Below are 18861 nucleotides of genomic sequence, written 5' to 3' on the forward strand. Positions count from 1 at the left end.
ACTTTGCAGCAACTTTGAAAATTCAAAGAAAACTTGATTCTTACTAAAACTTTGCATAGTTTTTTCTTACTAATATTCATTACCAACTTTTGAACTCTTTTTTATGCTAAACATGGGCTACAGGCAACTCTCAGTTGTGCTCTTAGTTATCTTTCTCTGTAAATTTTCTTTCTCTTCGTCCCTGTGCCCTATAGATCAAAGCATTTCGGTTCTAAAATTCAAGGAAACGCTTACTATAGATCCTACGCGTAGTTGGTGTTATCCAAAAACGGTTTCATGGAATATGAGCACAGATTGCTGCATATGGGATGGAGTGAAATGCGATGAGTTGAGTGGCCATGTCATTGAACTTGACCTAAGTTGCAGCCAGCTTAAAGGGAAGATTGATTCCAACAACAGCCTCTTCCAGCTCTCTCATCTACAAAGACTTAACCTTTCTATGAATGACTTCTCTGATTCGCACATTTCGCCTGCATTTGGTAGGCTTTTGAGCTTGACGCATCTTGATCTTTCCAGCTCGTCTTTCTCAGGTCAAATTCCTTCTGAAATCTCTCATCTTTCTAAATTACAGTATTTTCGTATCTATAGTGGTGATCTAAGACTTGTAGCTCGCGATTTTAAATTGCTTCTTAAGAATTTGACTCAATTAAAAGAGCTTGATCTTTCAAATGTAAACATCTCTTCTACCATTCCTCCAAATTTCTCTTCTCATATAACAATTCTGAAGTTGGGATCCACAGGATTGCATGGGATAATACCTGAGAGTATTTTTCACTTGCCAAACTTAGAAGTTCTTGATTTACGATCCAATGCTCAGCTTAGTGGTTATTTTCCAAAGACTAAATGGAATAGCAGCGCATCTCTCATAAAGTTAGATCTCTCTAGAGTGAATTTCTCTAGTAATTTTCCTGAATCTCTGAGCTATCTAACTTCACTTCACCATTTGTCTCTTAGAGATTGCAATCTTTGGGGGCCTATACCCGAATCCCTTTCAAATCTCACACGCATAGAGTATTTGGACCTTGGAGATAACTCCCTGAATGGAACAATACCATCATGGATATTATCCTATTCATCGCTAAATCATTTAGACTTGAAGAATAACCACTTTTCTGGTCAACTTGACGATTTCAAGTACAATACACTAGTTTGGATTAACTTAAAGGGCAATCAACTGCAAGGCCATCTTCCCAAGTCAATTCAAAACCTGGTGAACCTAGAGGTTCTTGATCTTTCATCTAACAATTTTAGTGGTCAAGTGGATGTTAGCTACTTTTCAAACCATAATCAGCTTACCGATCTTGATCTTTCATATAATCGCATCTCATTGACCAATGAGAACGAAGTTAAACTTAGTTTACCCAAATCTCTTTTTAGGTTACTATTGGTTGCATGTGAAGTAAAAGAATTGGAGTTTTTGAGATCTGCAAAGCGTCTTAAAACTTTGGATCTTTCATATAATAAGATTCAAGGAAGAATTCCTAATTGGGCATGGTCTAATTGGATGTTTTCATTGGAATATCTTGACCTATCCCACAACATGCTGGAAAGTGTAGACTCAATTCCTCCTGAATCTTATGTATATTGGATTGATTTACGGTCCAATTTTCTTCAAGGGCCATTACCTATTCCACCAAATTTCATAGAATACTTTTTTATATCAAACAATAATCTAAGTGGGGAGATCCCTTCTTCTGTTTGCACTGTGACATCATTAAGAGTTTTAGACTTGGCAAGAAACAATTTGGAGGGAGCAATTCCACAATGTTTAGGTAACATGAGTAGACAACTCGAGGTTTTGGATATGCAACGCAATAGTCTTTCTGGGGATCTTCAAATGACTTTTAGCTTTCAGAATGGACTCAAAAGCTTCAACTTGCATGGCAATAAGCTAGAGGGAAAACTCCCACGATCGTTGGTAAATTGCCAACATCTGGAAGTTCTTGATTTAGGAGACAATCACTTTAACGACATGTTCCCTATGTGGTTGGGAACTCTTCCGAAGCTACAAGTTTTAAGCTTGAGATCGAATAAATTACATGGAGCTATTAGAACTTCAAGGATTAATTTGTTTCCTCAGCTTCGAATAGTAGATCTCTCTGGCAATGCATTTTCAGCAGAACTACCAACAAGTCTTTTTAAACATTTGAAAGCAATGAGGAGAATTGATCATTCAATGAAGGAACCAATAGATGGATATTACCAAGACTCAGTAACTCTTGTAACAAAGGGGTTGCAGTTTGAAGTTGTGAGAATCTTGTCATTGTACACCACTATCGATCTTTCCAACAACAAATTTGAAGGACATATTCCTAGTGTTTTGGGAGATCTCATTTCACTTCGGGTGTTGAATTTATCTCATAATGGGTTACAAGGTCATATACCATCATCACTTGGAAATCTATCTGTAGTCGAGTCATTGGACCTTTCGTTAAACCAACTAGCAGGAAAGATACCAGAACAACTCGCTTCTCAGCTTACATCTCTTGCAGTTTTAAATCTATCCCACAATTATCTTGAAGGGTGCATCCCTAGAGGACCTCAATTTGCTACATTTCAGCAGAATTCATATGAAGGTAATGATGGATTACGTGGATTTCCAATTTCAAATGGTTGTGGCAATGATAGGGTATCAGAGACAAATAATACTGTATCTGCACTAGATGATCAAGAAAGCAATTCTGAGTTTCTCAATGATTTTTGGAAAGCTGCTCTAATGGGATATGGAAGTGGACTATGTATTGGACTATCCATAATATATTTCATGATTTCATCTGGAAATCTTAAATGGCTTGCAAGAATCATTGAAGGGATGGAACACAGAATTATTACGCGAAGGAAAAAGAAGCAGCGAGGTCAAAGGCATTACAGAAGAAGAAATAATAATCGCTTCTAGACAAGTTACCAATCGAGCAAGATTTGATTTCAGAATTGCAGGTAATCAAGTTAAGCTCTACGTCAATCTTTTAGTTTATTGTAACTATAGTAATATCTTGAGTTTTATACTTTTTTTATTACAACTAATCAATGCTCTACTAAGCATATGTTTCTTTCCAAATATCTCAATTAGCCTTTGTTTATGTTTTACGCTAATAAGAATTTAACTATAACATGCGACAGAAGAAGAATCATATGCCACCATTTCCTGGAGCTATTATAGAGGCTTTTACAGGGCTAATGGATTTGGCTATTCCTATCTTCACGTTTAAGCTTTATTTTGTAACATGTATCCCATCTGCGTTTACATTTGTGTTCTTCTTTTTGTGAGTTGGAAAAGTTTGTAATATAGTACTTGCTTTATTAGCTCGATATTGTTTTCAAGTTCATATTTTCAACATTGAATGAACCCAAAAGTTCTGTAGATTGGAAACGAGATAGATCAAATAATCACTTCAAAGAATCTGAAAATCAGGGACTTTCACACAAAGGGAAAGAAAACGGCGTTGACAAAAGAAATCATATCAACAAAAGATTCCGAATGTGAGAATATATAACCTCTGGTAAGTGTATATAAAGGTCCCAAAAAAATAAAACACCCTTTGTCAACAGGGGAAATGAGTGTGGGGGATTTCCAGGTTCTAACCCGCTCTAAAGTTTTTAAAATTATTCAAATAGAAAAAGAGGAAAAACGTAAAACGTCTTTCCAAATGAATCCTCACATTGAGCTGCAAAAAAGATTTTCATCAACATCTAATCCTAATAAAGGATGCTATATAGTCTGACCTTAGGCACCACCAGAGCCGTATTTCTTTCCAAAAACGATCATCTGAAGCTTATCGTATCCAGCCAACACACCAGCACCAGCAACGGCACGAAGGATGTTAGCACCAGCACCTTTGAAAAGAGATTTGGCACCCTCGTTCTTAAGAATCTGGGAGAATGCGTCGAGTGAGCTCTTGTACTTGACCGCTTCACCGGAGGTCATCATCATTCTTCTTCGGACTGTGTCAATTGGGTATGAGGCTAGACCAGCACCATTGGTAATAAGCCACCCAAGAGCGAAGCTAGCGAAGAAACTATCCTGTAAATATCCAGATTAAACTGGGGTTAGTAACTCCACAGATGAGGTTCTCTTCCCACCATAATAATACCCTAAATCACCCTTCCGAAATAACAACCAACTTCGATAGCATTTATACATTTGAGCATAAGCAGATATTATAGATCTTAAATCCAATTTCTTGCATTGGCTTCTTGGTATTGCAGCATAACAGATCAAAAGTTTAAGTCATGCTACTTCAAGCATTTATTCCCCAAAACACACTCTACTTCCAACTATGAATTTTTGGATATATGCATATAAGCTTACGATATTATCAAACACCTATACAAACCAATAAAAAGCAAAGACACTAAAAATAGAGAAACGCCAACCTGCAGGCCTCCGGTCAAGAGCACAGGCTTCAAGGAGTCATACATTCCGAAGTACAAACCACGGTACACAATGATACCAACACATGAAATGTTGAATCCACGGTAGAGTCCAGCAACTCCATCAGATGCAAGCGTCTTCCTGTAGACATCAACCAAACCATTGAACTGCCTCTCACCTCCTTTCTTTGCAGCCTTGGCATCATTTGCAAGACGGGTACGTGCATAGTCCAATGAATAGACAAAGAGCAATGAGGAAGCACCAGCAGCACCACCAGATGCAAGGTTTCCAGCAAACCACTTCCAGTAGCCATCACGGTCCTTCTTGAAGTTGAAGAGTCTCTTGAAGTAATCCTTAAAAGCAAAGTTCAAGGCCTGTGGAAAAATAATGATTAGGCTATCATAACGTGGAATAAGGTACAGAGTGGCAGCTGCCTATGTATTTCTATATGCATAAACTTCAATCCTCAAAATGAAGGCAAATGGTAAACCTGAGTAGGGAAATAACGGATAACATTGGCAGTGTTTCCTCTCCACAAAGACACAACCCCTTCATCCTGCATTGTCCTTCTGAAACAATCTCCAATTCCCTTGTATGGTTCTGAGAGCCTACCTGTCTTGATCATCTCATCTTGGTTTTGGATCAAAAGCTTCACACGCTCAATAGGGGCAGCAGCAGTCTTTGAGACAGCAGCAGAAACTCCACCCATGAGGAAGTCAGTGGCAAAAGCTGCAACTCCTTTCTCCGTGGGAGCCTGTACAAACACTGGTGAAGCATTTGCGGCGATCAATGATAAACCTTGGGGAGCTTGGCAGGTCTGCAATCCTGCATTGGAGTAGTTGCCATATGCATAATGCCTTTGATATAGAGCAGGCCTCTGAATACCGCCATAGCGAGCATGGACATTTTGGGAAAGACTGGAGCTTAGGTGTAGCTGGTTAGCTACCTTCTGGAAAACAGTCGGGTGCTGGTTCATGTCTTCCATTGCAACTTAGGACAAACTCCTGCAAACAAGGATAAACGACTCAGAGCTTGTAAGTTTCAGCTGAGTATTCAAAAGATTCAGAATAATCCCATATATTCGTAAAAAGAATCTGAATCAATCACAACCACATTACAACACAGAAGCTACAGTGTGCAATCTCCTAATACAACACACCTTCATAGCAATACACGGAACTACAGTTGCATCAAATGGGTTTTTCTTCTTGAATTTCAGCATTGCCAGAAAAGGTGATCTGTTTCTTTCTCAATGAGTATCATCTTCACGATTCTCAATTCTCAAGGGAAATAAGCTAATTCAATATGGGATACACTCGAAATCAAAACGATATGGAGGAGTCGAGGAGATTTTTTTATAGCTCATTAAGTAACTTATCTATTACGAATTGTAACAGGAAAATATTAGCTATGCTTTAACAGAAAAGCACAACCTTTTAGAAAAACATAATTCACCATTGAACGGTTCAAAGACAAACCACAGTTTTATCTGACAATAAAACTTAGGTGTTTCAGTCAGCAGGATGACAAGGTGATGCCTAAACAATGGTTTTCACAAGAATGAGAAGAAAAAAAAGTAGCCACCAAGGATTTAGTTGTCAAATGATTGAATATTTCATAACAATTAAACATCTGAATCATCGTGACTTGTGTGCAATACAACCAACAATAAAGCTACATTGTTTGCTCCACCTTATGCAACTTTCTACAGCATATAATACACTAAAACAGGTATAGATATTATATCAATAAACATAAACACACATACATAGACATAAATACACACATAAACAGCACCCAAGGGTGTTGCCTATTGGTCCATGAAGTGGAAGGAGAACCATGGGTTCCCAAGTCAAATCTCAATGGCGGCAAAAAACACTACGTGATTTCTTCCTTTCTTGGTGGTAGAATTATCTGGTACCTGTGCCGGTGAGAGGTAACAGATACCCGGAATAATCGAGGTGCTCGCACGCTTGCCGGACACCACCGTCATCAAAGAATTATACACATAAACATAGACGACACAAGCAAACATACATTGAAACAACATAAGAAACAAATCAAATTAAATGTCGACCAAATCAGTAAAATCAACGATTTACATCCATATAACCATAATTTCGTAGCAAATGAAACATAAAACACATATTAAATCCACAAAAAATACAAATACATAAACATGAACTCAATTTCATGATACAAAAACACACATAAATGATCTACACAAAACTTGGGAAAAAAATATAACCATTACAGATGCATCAAAACGTAACGATCCTGTAAAGACTACAAACTGAACAAAAAAAAAGCACATATCAGGTATTGAAACGATAATCGGAAATGAGCAAGTGTGAAATATACGCAATCGATGATAGTTTCAGAAAATCAACAGGAATGTTCTAGAGAGAGAGAGAGAAACCTGCGTTCGACTCGCCTCGAAGTAGCTGATGAGAGAGAATAATCGGAGAGAAGAACGAGGAGCTGAACGAGGGAGGGCGAAAAAGGTTTTGAAATGGCAAATGAATACGGGTATATATAGGTGACTTTTGTGGCTCCCACTCACTTTCGATTCCTTGTTTCGAGGCACACCATTGTTTAGTTACACCCCCGCTTATTTTTTTCTTTCAACAAAAAAGAAAAGGCCACGTTGACAATAAAAATATTTATGCACGTGATTATTTATAGTACTATACATTATACTCCATATTATAAAATAAAGATTGTAAAGTAAAGACAAGTACAAAGAGAAACTGATATATTATTCGAATTCAAACTGATGTACATAATAAACTGAAATCTCTTCTATTTATAGAAGAAAGGAAACTGTTGTGTAAGCTGCTACTATACCAGATATAGATAATCTTCTACTGAGAGCAATGTTTATCCATAACGGAGTACTGAAAGGATAAGCTTAATATACCCGATATGGATAATCTTCTACCGGGGTAGTGTTTATCCATAACTGGGTACTGAAAGGATAAGCTTATTAAACCCGATATGGATAATCTTCTACCGGGGGTAATGTTTATCCATAACTGGGTACTGAAAGGATAAGCTCATTATACCCGGTATGAATAATCTTCTATCGGGGGTAATATTTATCCATAACCGGGTACCGAAGTGATAAGCTTCTTCAGGAAGCTTATTTCCAATAGAGTACTTAAATAGATAAACATATTTACGGTGGAGTCTCATATGGATAAGCTTCTTCAGGAAGCTTATTTATAACGGAGTACTAAATGAACATCCATAATATAATATATTTATAACACTCCCCTTGGATGTTCATTAAAAGATAATGTGCCTCATTAAAACCTTACTAGGAAAAACCACAGGGGAAAAAATCCTAGTGAAGGAAAAAGAGTACACATATTTAGTAATACGCATTGCTGGCTGCCTCATTAAAAACCTTATAAGGAAAACCCTGTGGGAAAAACCTTAGTAAGGAAAAAATAGTACAGCGCGCATTTTACTCCCCCTGAAGAAAACCTTATTTCAAATATTTGTGTCTCCGCATTCCAATCTTGTCTACCATATTCTCAAAAATTGATGCTGGTAAAGACAATCTACTGGATTGTCACTTGAACTAATTTGATGCACATCAATGTCACAATTTTCCTGAAGATTATGTATGTAGAATAATTCTGGTGAAATGTTATTCTTTATATCTCCTTTTATAAATCCTCCCTTTAATAGTGCTATGCATGAAACATTGTCTCCGTATAATATTGTGGGTCTTTTATTACATTCCAACCCACATGTTTCTCGAATGAATCACTGATCTCAATCATATTCACTCCCTGCTTGCCGGTTTGAGATCGAGCTTTATGGGTATCGGATAAATAACCTGCATCTGCATTACCAATACGATCTGCACCACTTTTGTTAGCATTAGCAAGATAAATAAGTGCACCATCTACACCGAGATAGAGTATTTCAGGACCAAGGAGCTCCTCATCCTCTTTTAGAGGTTGGAACAGATCCTTATTCACTTCAAGTGATTGAATATCCATTGGTGTAATTAATGGGTACACTTTGTCCATGTAAAAACATTTTTAAGACCCTCTTGGAGCTCTTCTGGAGTTCCAATTTATGTCACCAACATAAACAATAAGTGTAACAAATTCTAGTGACATTTTCTTTATAAAAATACATGGACAAATAACATAATTTATGTAACTTTCTTTCAGCAAATATTTACTGAGGCGATTATACCACACACGCACAGATTGCTTTAAACCGTACAAAGATCTTTATAATTTGATCGAGTACATTTCTCAAGACTTTGAATTATATGCTTCAGGCATTTTCAATCCTTCAAGGATCTTCATATAGATTTAGTCAAATAAGTCATATAGGTTAAGACTTGTATCTAAATGGTATGACATCTTCAAGTGTCTGGACTGCTAGTCTGATCCTCACAATCTTTTACAATATTATGCACTATATTATATTAAATATATCGTCGACGATCATTTTGTGTCAGTTCCGAAGCGACATAACTTGTGGAGATCTCATCACTTTCTTTATTTTCAGGTACCTGAACTTTTTCGAGAGTTTCATGAAATGTTATGTCGTAGGCTCTTCTAGAGCTTATTTCCTCCTCATTATGATCATTAGCTCCTACTATTTTTCAAGGATTATTACCTTTGGAACCGATTGATCTACCACACTTCATGCGTACAGTAAACTCTATCCTTCAGGGATTTTAATTTTAATAGGAGCATTTGCAGCTAAAATATGATATTTAATTTTGGATCAGCAAATGCTTCTGGCATTCGACTTGAATTATCTTCTAAGTAAGGATCATGATAATTCGATTCATATAGCATATTTTTTAACTGTTTATTCCATCCCCCAAATGTTAGAAAAACTAACATATATCCCCAATCATCTTTAGAAAACATAACTTTGTGTATTATGGTAGAGAAATTAATCATATACCACGCAACAAAATATAGTAAAAATATTTGGTTTCTGATCCTAAACCAATTGTGAAGGGAGGACTTATCATATATTGTTGATCTGATGCATACAAGTGCTGCTATATGCAATTTAGAAAATCTTAGACCAACACATGAAGCTTTGTTCTCATAAGCAATGGTTTAGCCATTAATAGGAGGTATTCAATGCTAAACCAGCTTGGATATAAACCAGCATTATCAAGATGAACTGTCTTGATTTCATAATCTGAAAATTATGCTCTTAATCGAGAAAAGCAATTCCAAATGCCAAACTGCAGGTTGACAATAATTACACATGTAACCATCTCATATATGCACCTATAAGTGGTTCACATGATAGGTGAACGGGCCCATATTCACCTTTTATATATTTCAGAATCAGGGGTCTTAGTCCCAACTTTAGCTGGTATAATCAATTCATTATGAGAACAAGCAACACATGAGAATTCCTGAAGAATCTTCTAGTTCTTTAGTATATGCTTATCTGAATTCTCAAATAGCTCATTTAAAAATGGCAAATGAAAACTTCAAGTTTATCATGTCATGTGTTATCTCTTAGTAAACTTCTGGTTTACTATGGCATAAACTTTTGCTTTAGTAAACTTCTGGTTTATTGTGATACATGATATAGTACAAATTAAAGAATAAGACGGGTAATTTCTCGCATACATATTATTTTACCCCTATGATTGTGGAAACATGAAGATTATCAACCTTCCAATCATTTGTAGTCTCAATATGATAGTCATTTGTATAAGTAAACTTCAGGTTTACTATAACATATGTTTTGACCGTAATCATATAATATGAATGACATATTTGTATATAAGCTCTTCGAGAACCTTCATTTATTATCCACAATCTAATATTTATCGGGCACTACTGGTGTCATGTATCCTTTAGGCAAACAGTTAGCTCTTCAGGAGTTGTTGTTACATTTTGTACTATCAAATACTTCTCATACACTTCTGGTATCATGAGAGAAAATCACAATTAAATAAACAATGTAAAACAATTGTTTAAGCACAAGAAAACTCTTCTTCATAATATTTTCCTACTTCAGGAGGCAATTTCAATTGTGTTACTTCTTCAGGAGCAAATTTAAATACGAAATATTGAGTATATATTCTCTTAATTATATTACCTCTTCTGAAGGTGAATTGTGATATATTCACATCAAGAGCGCATTCATATTTACCCGATTTATTAATATTGTCACATTCACTTCAGGGAATGGATCCAAAGTTCTCATCCTTCAGGAAATCGAACATAATTATCTGAATGCGCATTAATCACATCAAATTGTGATGCCTCAACCTCTTTTAAAATATTTACTACTTCAGGAGCAAATTGAGGCGTGCATTTAATATAGAGAATATTTATGTAGCTTATCTTCAATTGTAACCATAGAAAGCCTAAATTATCACTTCTGGTGATCATAGACATATACCACTTCTGGTGATCATAGACGTATACCACTTCTGGTGGTTAACAAAATATAATTACAATGAGATATATAAAATATAACTACTTCTGGTGGTTGTATATTTCTTGCAAACTCTGCTAGAGTTTAAGTTGATCTAATAATATTATCCATATTCTTCAAAATAACATAAATAAGCTATATTATAGTGAACATCATTATCAAATCATAATTTTTTTTCTGTATGTACAACAATTACATAACCATACTATCTATTACAAATAACAAAAATTAAAATATTTACATTTCTACAGATTCACCACCGATTACATGACTTGTTTCTCCTTCTAGGAGTGCAAGGTAATCAGTTACATCCAAATGCATGATGTCTAAATTATCTTCAGAAATAAAATTTGCTTCAGCATTTTTCTCTGTCTTCTTTAGGGAGGCTTGATAAAGCTCAACCAGGTGCTTTGGCGTACGACAGGTACGTGACCAGTGCCCTTTTTCTCCATACCTATAGCATGCATTTTTTGCATTTGGTGCTTGCACCGCTTCATGCTTTTGTTCTTTCCTTTTCCACTGCTGGTGGCGAGGAGGGTTCTTTGGTGTATTATTATTACCATGATTAGAGTTTCTTCCCCGACCACGACCATGACCACGACTGGGGCCACGACCTTTTCCACGTTTAGCCTGGTGGAAATTCGTCTCATTCACTTCAGGGAATGGACAAGAACCAGTAGGTCGGCTTTCATGATTTTCCATTAATAGCCCATTATGTTGCTCGGCTATAAAAAGATGTGAGTTAAGTTCAGAATACCTTTTGAATCCCATCTCTCGATATTGCTGCTGCAGGAGCATATTCGAGGCATGAAAAGTGGTGAAAGTTTTCTCTAACATATCATGATCAGTAATATTATCACCACATAATTTAAATTAGAAAATAATTCTGAACATAGCAGAATTATACTCACTGGTAGATTTAAAATCTTGTAGCCTTAGATGAGTCCAATCATATCGTGCCTGTGGAAGAACGACCATCTTCAGGTGGTCATATCTATCTTTCAAATTATTCCATAGTATGACTAGATCTTTAACAGTAAGATATTCCATTTTCAGGCCCTCATCAAGGTGATGGTGTAGGAATATCATTGCTTTGGAACGGTCTTGGTTTGATGCCTGATTTTTGTCTTTGATGGTGTCTGCCAGACCATCGCATCAAGATGAATTTCAGCATCAAGCACCCAAGACATGTAGCTTTTTCCCGATATATCCAGGGCTACAAATTCAAGTTTAGAAAGATTTGACATTATTTAAGAAAAGAAAGTTCTTACCTCAAATACTTTCAAAATATTTGCTCAAGATGGCAGAGTCTCGTGCTGATAACGTGTTATAAAATAAAGACTGTAAAGTAAAGACAAGTATAGAGAGAAACTGATATATTATTTGAATTCAAACTGATGTACATAATGAACTGAAATCTCTTCTATTTATAGAAGAAAGGAAGCTGTTGTGTAATCTGCTATTATATCAGATATGGATAATCTTCTACTGAGAGTAATGTTTATCCATAACGGAGTACTGAAAGGATAAGTTTATTATACCCGATATGGATAATCTTCTACCGGGGGTAGTGTTTATCCATAACTGGGTACTGAAAGGATAAGCTTATTATACCCGGTATGGATAATCTTCTATCGAGGGTAATATTTATCCATAACTGGGTACTGAAAGGATAAGCGTATTATACCCTGTATGGATAATCTTCTACCGGGGGTAATATTTATCCATAACCGGGTACCGAAGTGATAAGCTTTTTCAGGAAGCTTATTTCCAATAGAGTACTTAAATAGATAAACATATTTACGGTGGAGTCTCATATGGATAAGCTTCTTCAGGAAGCTTATTTACAACGGAGTACTAAATGAACATCCATAATATAATATATTTATAACACTCCAAATATTTTTTTAAAAAAAGAAAATTAATTTTATTGATGAAGCTTTTTGATTTTTTCCTCCGTTCTTCGTGATTCGATGGCTCTTAAAAAGCATATTTCTCGAATGTAGGACGATACAGATTTCTTTAGCGTGTATTTGATCTCTATAAAAATGATGAAAATCTCTTGATCACTTCAACGGCTTTAAGAAAAACAATATTATATGTCTTTGATCTCTTTCTGAATATTCCGTGAATTTATGAAATTTCGAGATCCATTCTTCTAATTTATTTGACATTATATTTTATTAATCTTTTACAAGTAGAATGACACATTTCAAAGTTACGACAATATTTAGGGTATACATCAAGTAAACAAATACATATAGAGTGTAATTCTTTTGGCATAACGTTTTAGCATTAGTTATATCATAGTTAAAATCAAACAAAAGTCTTAAACTTTTGCATGTATAGAAATCTATGGAAATAAACTCTATTATTAAATCAAATAAAAAGTCTTAGGAATCACTTATCACATATTAAAATAAACTTGATTATATGATAGTATACGGTTAAAACCGGGCCTACCTGATTCTACTATTTGATTGAGACCAGGGAGTTGCATCGAAGGTCGACCTCATAGTGGATTAGACAGAGCACAAAGACAAGGTACCGAGTTCGAGGATCGAGGTGCCTGTCGAGATCAAGTCCAGTAGAGATCGAGACCGAATAAGACAAACTTCGAGCAAAGTGCAATAACAGAAAAATGAGATATCCGTGACTGGTCGAAGATCGTGTCGGCAATCCCGAAACCGATCAAATCAAGGGCGGTTGTTTAGGCTAATCATGGATTTACTTCCGTAATTAGAATTATACCATAGATAGGATTCATCTACTATATAAAGAGGATTCCTATCATTTTGTAGACATCTGACACTCTGAAATATAAAAGCAATATAACGCCTTTTCTTTAGTTCATATTCTTGTTCATCAACTTATTATATTTTAACTATTCTTGCACATATCATGTAACACTCCTCAAATTTATAAAAGTTTCAAGATACGCTAATTATAGAACTAAATTATTATTATTACTATTATTTTTATCTTGCTTATATATATATATATATTAGTTAAGTTTAAAAAAAAAAGAGAAAAAGCTTTCAAAAGGCTTAAAGCCTTGAACAAATTAGATAAAAAAAAAGGGCTCAAGGCTTAAAAGCCTTATACGACTTCTGTCCATTCACGTGAAGGCTAAAAAGCATTATTCTAAATAGATAAACAGAACATTGTTTCTTTCACGCAGCAAGCACAGCAGTGACTCACGCAGTTAACAAAAAAAAATCTAGGGTTCTTTAAAAATCACAAATTCTTGAACTCAGGTATATAAAATTCCCTATTATCAATTATTCTACAGTAGTAATAGGTAAGGATTAAATAGTTAATCCCCTTCTTCCTCTGTATCTATAGTATATCTCATGTTTAGGTGTGAAACTTTAAGATTAATTAAAATGCACTGGTTGTTATAGAATCAAGTATTTGACGGTTATAAATTGGACTGGGGTCTACGTATTGGCTCAAAAAAATTTGAGGTGAGTTGATATAACCCTTTACTAAAGTGATTTAACTCACAAAAGCACGCATACAAGGTGTTTGATAAATTGCTTAAAAGAGTTTATATTTACTTAATTGGAGTGAGTGAGTACCTATTAACTTAGAATTGTTCTAGCAAAAGTTTAGATAATTTATTATGATATATGTGCATAAATTTTCAGATTTTTGTGTTATTCTTATATGCTATTTTTATGTTAAAAATTCATGAAGAAGCAAGAATCTTTAGAAACACTTTTACATGTTTATTTCATTCTTATGCCATGCTTTACATTTAAGGATATCAGTATGAGCATGTACATGATATTGTATAAAAAAAAGATTTAGACTTGAAAAGTCACAAGAAGAAGTTTTAGAAAGAAAAGATTTTTGGGAGTATCCTTTATTCTGAGAAGGGGTCATCGTCCAGGCCGATGATCTTGACCAAGGCGTTGACTTCCTGAAACTACTTGTGCCAAAGTAGGGAGCACACGAGCCGAGGCTCTCATTGCTGAGAATTTACTTAGCCAAGCTAAGATATGATACATAAGCGCTGAGAACCAGGAAGCGAGTGGCACCTCGTGGATTGGGCCTATTCGATCAGGTTGGGATCGAACTTGTGCCGATCACATGGTGACTGAGACAGAATTAAGTCGGGATAGTTGGAACTCCCAAAGTATAAAGTGAAGTATTTTTTTTATAAGAAAGAAAAAAAAAGAATTTATTTTAGAATATTCATAAACTGCTATTATGCAATTATTTAGAATTATTCTTATAAGCTTTATATTTTACATGCATTTAGAACCTTTGCTCATAATGTATATGTTATTAAAGTTTCACCCCCTGTTGTTGAGACTCACTGAGTACAATGGATGGTACTGACGTTCTCTTTTGGGAACCTACGTTGGTCTGCGGTACAATGTAGGAACCGGATTTGCAGGCAAGTAGGCTACGAGTTAGGACTTCTTTCTCTTTCAGTGCTATTGGTGAGCTCCGCTTTTGGTCGTGGAGTATTCCTTAGAGTTATCTTTATTTTGTTATTTCTTTGTTACTTAGAGAATTGGCCAGGAAATCTCATGTCCTGAGCAGTGCGTCAGTTTATCAGTAGAGGCTTCATAAACATAGTCGTTGGGTTAATATTCAGATGTTTTTGATAATAACCTAGCAGTATTTCATTTGTTACTATGAATAAAGTTTTGGAGTTGATTTTTTTAAATGTTTAAATTAATCAAAAGTATTTGGTTAGCGTATTGCCTTGTTGCATATAACGTTTTGAGTTATAATAGATTTGATAAGCAGATATGGTTCGCTCGGTCTTGTTTAGTGATCGAGTGCAGGTCCCGGCTTGTTCAGAAAATGGATCGTGAAAAACTTGGTATCAGAGCCTCAGGTTTATGGAGTCCTAGGGGTCAATGAAGCCGTGTTAGTAGAGTCTTGTTTATGTGTATGAAGTGCACCATACTTATAAACAGGATGCTACAAACATTTAAGAAAAGTCTCTTTTTTTCATACTTTAGATCGTGCAGTAGAGTCTACCTCTAAGAAATTATCTAATTTATTCGTTTCTCCAAAACTTGCAGAAATGGCTCGTACTCGCAACTCTGACACCGACACTCAAGATGTTGCTCAAGAAACTATCACTACTATTGTGGCTCAAGGTAGAACTAAGAAGGCTTCGACTCAGAAAAGGTGGGAAAAATCCACAAAGGGAGTCCAAGTACCCCGGGTTGAACAAGAAGAAGGGGTGGAGCATGATGATCCAGTACCTCAGGATCTAGTACCGCCCCTAACAGCAGCTTCGACTCAATCAACTATATCTCCCGAGGTGGGTCAGATGTTTAATATTGTCAACAATGCTATGGAGATGTTTAAAGACTTTATGGCCAACCAGAACGAGAGAAGAGATGAGATTCCACCTCAATCAAATAGACAGAACAATTTTGAGTCCTCAAGAGTGAATGAATTTTTGAAGTTGAGTCCTCCAGTGTTCCATGGTTCTATAGTTGATGAAGATCCGATGTTGTGGCTGGAGGGTGTCAAGAATGGCCTCCGAGTGATGAAAGCATTTGATGATGAAGTTGTGGAGCTAGCTGCTTACCAGCTTAGAGATATGGCAGGCGCTTGGTTTGAGATATGGGAAAAGGAAAGAGATGAAGATGATGGTCCGCCTACTTGGGAAGAATTTGAAGAGGCCTTCATGACTAACTTTATCCCAGAAGAGGATAGGGAAGCTAAGGCTACAGAGTTCGAACAGCTCAAGCAAGGGAATAAAAATGTGCAAGAGTACTACATGGAATTCATAAGGCTAGCTAAGCATGCTCCTCACATGGTTAAGATTGAAAAGGCAATGATTCGCAGGTTTGTTGGCGATTTAGCTTACCACATTAAGGATACAACATCAGCTGCAACAGTAGGGATGAAAGCCTTCTCCTCTATTGTGGGATTTGCCAAGCACTTAGAAAAAGACAGATAACTAAGGAGAGAAGAAAAAGAGCATAACAAGAAAGCCCGGACAACGGGCAGGTTTAATGGTACATCCAGCGGAGGTGGAAGGGATTCCTCTAATAAGGAGTCAATAGCACCAGCTCAGTCCAGTCATTAGTCAGGTGGTGGGTCTTCCTTCAAACGTACTCAGGGTTATAGAAATCAGTCTCGCTAGAATCATAATTTTAGGACATCATCCTCACATAGCCAGAGTCATGCTGAGCAACATTCACACCAACAAGGTCTTTGTGGAACATGTAAGCGGAAACATTCAGGTCAGTGCAAGCTCGGGTTTCATGGTTGCTACCATTATGGAGACATTGGTCATATAAAGGCCAACTGCCCAAAGTTGCAACGTAATTTCGGTGGTAGATCAACTCGTCCTTCTAGTTCCTCAGCTACTACAACTGCACCACCTCAGGCTCGTGGTTCTCATAATCAGACTGGGCATGGAGCAAGCAGAGGTGCAGACTGAATTACTCAGGGAGGGGGACAACCCTATTTGTTTGCTAAACTTGATCGTTAGAGTGTAGAGGCATTTGCAGAAGTTATTACAGGTCTACTTTTAGTCTGCTCACATAATGCTTATGCCATAATGGATCCAGGTTCAACGTTTTCATATGTGACTCCATACTTTGCAATTAACCTCGGACTAGAACCTGAACAACTTAGTGATCCATTCCTAGTATCTACCCCAGTTGGCGAGTCAGTGAAAGTCACCAGAGTTTATAGAGGTTGTATAATTTCAGTCCAAGGTCGCAACACCAAAGTCGATCTCATAGAGTTAGAAATGGTGGATTTTGATGTGATCATGGGTATGGATTGGTTGTCTTCCTGCTATGCCATGTTAGATTGTCATGCCAAGATAGTTAGGTTCCAATTTCCAAATGAAGAAGTCTTAGAGTGGAAGGGTATTCAGCATCGCTTGTAGGTAAGTTTATTTCTTACCTTAAGGCACAACGAATGATCGATAAGGGGTGTCTCACCTATTTGGCTCACATTATTAATCCAGAATCAGAACCACCAACTCTTCAGTCAGTGCCAGTTGTTAGAGAATTTCTAGAAGTTTCCCCAGATGACCTTCCCAGACTTCCTCCCGAAAGAATCATAGACTTCGGCATTGATCTCATGCCAGGCACTCAGCCCATATCTATACCTCCTTATAGGATGGCTCCAGCAGAACTTAATGAGTTGAGAGAATAGTTGAAAGACCTTCTTGACAAGGGCTTCATCAGACTGAGTGTTTCACCGCTGGGTGCCCCGGTCTTGTTTGTCAGGAAGAAAGATGGGTCTTTCAGAATGTGTGTCGACTATCGGTAGTTGAATAAAGTTATTATTAAGAACAAGTACCCACTACCAAGAATTGATGATTTATTTGATCAACTTCAGGGTGCAAAGTACTTTTCAAAAATAGACTTGAGGTCGGGGTACCATCAGTTGAGAATCAGAGAAGAGGATATATCTAAAACAACCTTTAGAACTCGCTACGGGCACTATGAATTTCTAGTAATGTCCTTCGGGTTGACAAATGCCCCAGCTGCATTCATGGACCTCATGAACAGAATTTTCAAGCCATTTCTGGATACCTTTATTATTGTGTTTATAGACGATATTTTGGTGTACTCTAAGAGCAAGGAAGATCATGCAGAACACCTCAGAATAGCCTTACAGACCTTGAAGGAAAATGAGCTTTATGCCAAGTTTTCAAAATGTGAGTTATGGTTGCAGTCAGTGGCATTCTTAGGCCACGTGGTATCTAGTGAAGGAATAAAAGTAGACCCTCAGAAGATAGAAGCAGTCAAGAACTGGCCTAGGCCAACAACGCAACCAAAATTAGGAGTTTTTTAGGGTTAGCTGGCTACTATAGAAGGTTTGTAGGGGGGGTTTCCTCACTTGCAACTCCATTAACTAAGTTGACTCAAAAAGCAGTTAAGTTCCAACGGTCAAACGCTTGTGAGCAGAGTTTTCAAAAGTTAAAGAAGAGGTTGACTACTGCACATATGTTAACCTTGCCGACAGGTTCGGGTGGGTTCATAGTGTATTGTGATACCTCCAGAGTGGGCCTTGGTTGTGTTCTTATGCAAATAGAA

At 36.6% G+C, this 18861-nt stretch overlaps 2 protein-coding genes across 2 annotated transcripts; one reads left to right on the plus strand and one right to left on the minus strand.

The window, feature by feature from the left end:
* The first annotated feature begins 45 nt into the window (after nt 1-45).
* LOC104219572 (receptor-like protein Cf-9) lies at nt 46-3268 on the plus strand. The gene is made up of 2 exons (XM_009770269.2): nt 46-2937; nt 3121-3268. Exon 1 carries the CDS (start codon nt 104-106, stop codon nt 2894-2896), a length of 2793 nt encoding a protein of 930 aa, XP_009768571.1. The 5' UTR covers nt 46-103; the 3' UTR covers nt 2897-2937; nt 3121-3268.
* Nucleotides 3269-3461: 193 nt separating this feature from the next.
* LOC104219571 (ADP,ATP carrier protein, mitochondrial-like) lies at nt 3462-6871 on the minus strand. Its single transcript, XM_009770268.2, has 4 exons — nt 6792-6871; nt 4863-5376; nt 4375-4746; nt 3462-4021 (listed from the first exon to the last, which is right to left on the minus strand). The coding sequence occupies exons 2-4, from the start codon at nt 5355-5357 to the stop codon at nt 3725-3727; spliced, it is 1164 nt and encodes a 387-aa protein (XP_009768570.1). The 5' UTR covers nt 5358-5376; nt 6792-6871; the 3' UTR covers nt 3462-3724.
* Between the last annotated feature and the right edge of the window lie 11990 nt (nt 6872-18861).

This window comes from Nicotiana sylvestris, chromosome 10, assembly GCF_000393655.2.
Source record: "Nicotiana sylvestris chromosome 10, ASM39365v2, whole genome shotgun sequence".
Lineage (NCBI taxonomy): Eukaryota > Viridiplantae > Streptophyta > Magnoliopsida > Solanales > Solanaceae > Nicotiana > Nicotiana sylvestris.